This window comes from Hordeum vulgare, chromosome 6H (assembly GCF_904849725.1).
Source record: "Hordeum vulgare subsp. vulgare chromosome 6H, MorexV3_pseudomolecules_assembly, whole genome shotgun sequence".
Lineage (NCBI taxonomy): Eukaryota > Viridiplantae > Streptophyta > Magnoliopsida > Poales > Poaceae > Hordeum > Hordeum vulgare.
The window spans coordinates 16,300,071-16,303,236 of record NC_058523.1 but is presented as its reverse complement, the minus strand read 5'-3'; the positions used below and the strand labels follow the sequence as shown (position 1 = coordinate 16,303,236).

The following is a 3,166-nucleotide window of genomic DNA, read 5'->3' as shown; positions in this document are numbered from 1 at the left end:
TCGGATGAATTCTTGAACAGGGCATCTCAGTGTAATCCGACGGTTTGTAGGTAAGGTGGCCAAATACCTCTCTCTATATACATGTGTGTGTGTCAGGGTGTGGGTGGGTGCGGGCGAGGGGGGGTGTGTGCATATCAATTAGATCTTAGATTCTACACTAATAAAACTCTACAACAAGCATATCAATCCGAATCTACACAACTAAGTAACATACCATGACATGGCGGCTGATTCCATTGGTCCTTGTCCAACGTGGCACGAATGGCACCTCGATGTAGTGATCACGGGTTGGAAATTTGTCCAAGAGGTTGTTGGTCTCATCATCGTTTAACTGCATTCTTTGGTCAAGGAAGGCGTCATAGATAACAGCCAGCCTAGGTCTTTGTTCTCTTAAGGAGAAGTTGATCAATACACCCTTTATGAGGCGATTGTGGGCGAGGAAACGATCCCATCTATTTCCTCCCAGATGGGTCATTGTTGGTTCTTTTTCGATCTCCAAAGTGTAGGGGCACCTGGAGCTTCGAAGACAACTATGTCTTTGGTCAGATCATTGAATTCCAATCCCACATTGCATGGGACGGTCTATGTAACAAAAAACAGAAACACACACAATAGGTGGTTATAGAATGTTTTTTTAGAAATATACATCTTGTTATAGAAGAAGGTTGTTGTTACTGCCGAAGAAACATAGCATGGCTGGAAGTAGATGCCGTAGATGCCGAATAGATTGCCGGATTGTAAGGCTAAGGGCGGCACCTCGACTTGCATATTCACATGGTGGTGGATGTGCAATTCTACCAAACAACATATCAATTTCTAGCTACATTACCACATCGAAGTCTACCAAGTATAATCGGACTCAAGCTACACTACACAACCAACACAAAAACAGTAGCATATCAGATTCAATGCTAAAACATATTGGACACAATTTTTTTTCTACACCGGCAAATAAACTTCTACAAAACGTTGTTATGGGCGACGTACGGACTATAATAGATGTATATAGACATAATTTTAAATATAAATTAATTTATTTTGCCATTCTGTAATGATTTTTTTAGAAAAAAAAACCTTATATTTAGAAACGCATAAAGGGGTAGTATTACAGCCCAAGAAGGAACTCCCGGTGTCTCTCTGCGCTACTCCGTATTTGGGTTGGACTCGAAGCCCAGCAGGATGTATATAGACGACGTAACCCTACCCAACACACACCGCGAACCCACGGCGATTCCGACGATGTCGCGCCTCGGGAAGGCCGTGCTCCCCTGCTTGGTGCTGTTCGCCGCATGGCTCCTCTGCTGGACCCTCCTCGCCGACACGGTAGGCCGCGACGCGTCCGGGAACGCGTCGGGCCTGAACCTCGCCAGGGAGGTCGGCGTCCGGGAAGCGGCCGGCAACTTCGTCGTCTCGCCGCTGTCGATCCACGCGGCGCTCGCGATGGTGACCGCGGGCGCGCGGGGCGAGACGCGCAGGGAGCTCCTGGAGCTCCTCGGGTCAGCTTCGCTCGACGATCTGCACAGCGCGCCGGCGATCAAGCTTGTCGGCAGGCTCAACGGCCTCAATCAGACGTCCTTCGCCTCCGGCGTGTGGGTCGACCAGAGGCAGGCGCTCAGGCCAGAGTTCGTGGCCACCGGCGCGTCCCGGTACGTCGCGACGGCGGAATCCGTCGACTTCGTGTCGGCGGCCGAGCTGGCGAGGCAGCGCGTGAACTCCTTCGTGGCGGACAAGACGAACCAGCGCATCCATGACGTCCTCCCTCCCGGCTCCGTCGACTCGTCCACGTCCGTCGTCCTCGCCAACGCGCTCTACTTCAAAGGAGCGTGGCGTCGACCGTTCGACGTCTTCACCGCGCCGTTCCATGTCCCTGGCGGCACCACCGTGCGCGTGCCGTCCATGACGACAGTCGGGTCACAGCACATCGCGCTCTACCCAGGATTCAGGGCCCTCAAGCTGCCCTACAGGAACGACGGCAACAGCTTCCAGCGTCAAGCTGCTGCCTTATACATGCTCATCCTTCTCCCGGACAGCGCCACTCTCAGCCTCACCGATCTCTACGACAAGGTGGTGTCGTCGCCGGAGTTCATCAGGGAGCACACGCCAGAAGAGGAGGTTGAAGTAGGGCGGTTCATGGTCCCCAAGTTCAAGTTCACGACGGAGTTTGAGGCGTCATCGGACATGCAGAAGCTTGGTGCCACAAGGGCTTTCTCGGACGGTGACTTCTCAGGTATGTTGAGCGGTGAAGATGGGCGGCTCTCCATCGGCGGGGTGTACCATAAGGCCACCATCGAGGTGGACGAGCAAGGCACCGTGGCCGCTGCTGCCACGGCCATTAGCATTTGCGGTAGCGCGCTTGGAAGCGAACCACCGCATCATGTGGATTTTGTGGCGGATCGGCCCTTCTTGTTTGCCGTGGTTGAGGAGATGACAGGCACAACGATGTTCCTTGGTCATGTGGTTAATCCTCTCGCTAGTTGAGTAAAATGTGGTTGTTGAATACTGTAGTACAGTAGTAAGTAAGAAAAGTAAGGTTATTGCTTGCTCTTTGCTTAAGAGCTCGAAACATTATCCGACAAATCGTGTCCGAGATCAATTTCATGGCATAAGTATGACTTTGCAATCTGGCAACTGAGAAAAGAGGTTCTTGTATTCAATCTTTCTCTTGGTAGTGGCCAGAAAATTAGTGCTGATCTCCATTGGATTCATTGCTTGTTTTGCTTAAGAGCTTGAAACATTATCCAACAAATAATGTCCTAGACCAATGGCAGGGCATATGTATGAATTTGCAAACTGGCAACTGAAAAAAGAGGCTCATGACTGCTAGACAGAATTTGACATAGCAGCGAGGCAGAGTATCCAGGTGAATTCACCATCAATATTATGATTATATGTCTAAAGATCTTCTTGCTTTGCGATCAGCAACTCTTCAGCACTATCATTGTAGATCAATAATCAGATTTCCTCTCTAGCATAAGTATGACTTTGTATTCAGTCTGTCTGTTGGTAGTAGCTAGAATAATAATGTTGACATCAAGATTTCCTGTCCCATTTAAATTCAGGAGGAGTTAGGTAAATGGTAGACAGACATAATTTGATGTAGCAGCGAGCTAGATTATTCAGGTGAATTCACGCTTCATATATGTCCAGAGATCTTCTTGCTCTATGA

The 3,166-nt window shown here is 49.7% G+C and overlaps 1 protein-coding gene across 1 annotated transcript; it reads left to right on the top strand.

Moving 5' to 3' along the window:
- Window positions 1-1,239: 1,239 nt before the first annotated feature.
- On the top strand, window positions 1,240-2,565 carry LOC123406055 (putative serpin-Z12). The gene has a single exon (XM_045099552.1). The coding sequence runs from the start codon at window positions 1,240-1,242 to the stop codon at window positions 2,476-2,478; it is 1,239 nt and encodes a 412-aa protein (XP_044955487.1). The 3' UTR covers window positions 2,479-2,565.
- Window positions 2,566-3,166: the final 601 nt, after the last annotated feature.

Coding starts and splice junctions, on each gene's coding strand:
- LOC123406055 (XM_045099552.1), top strand. CDS start 1,240: ATGTCGCGCCTCGGGAAGGCCGTGCTCCCCTGCTTGGTGCTGTTCGCC.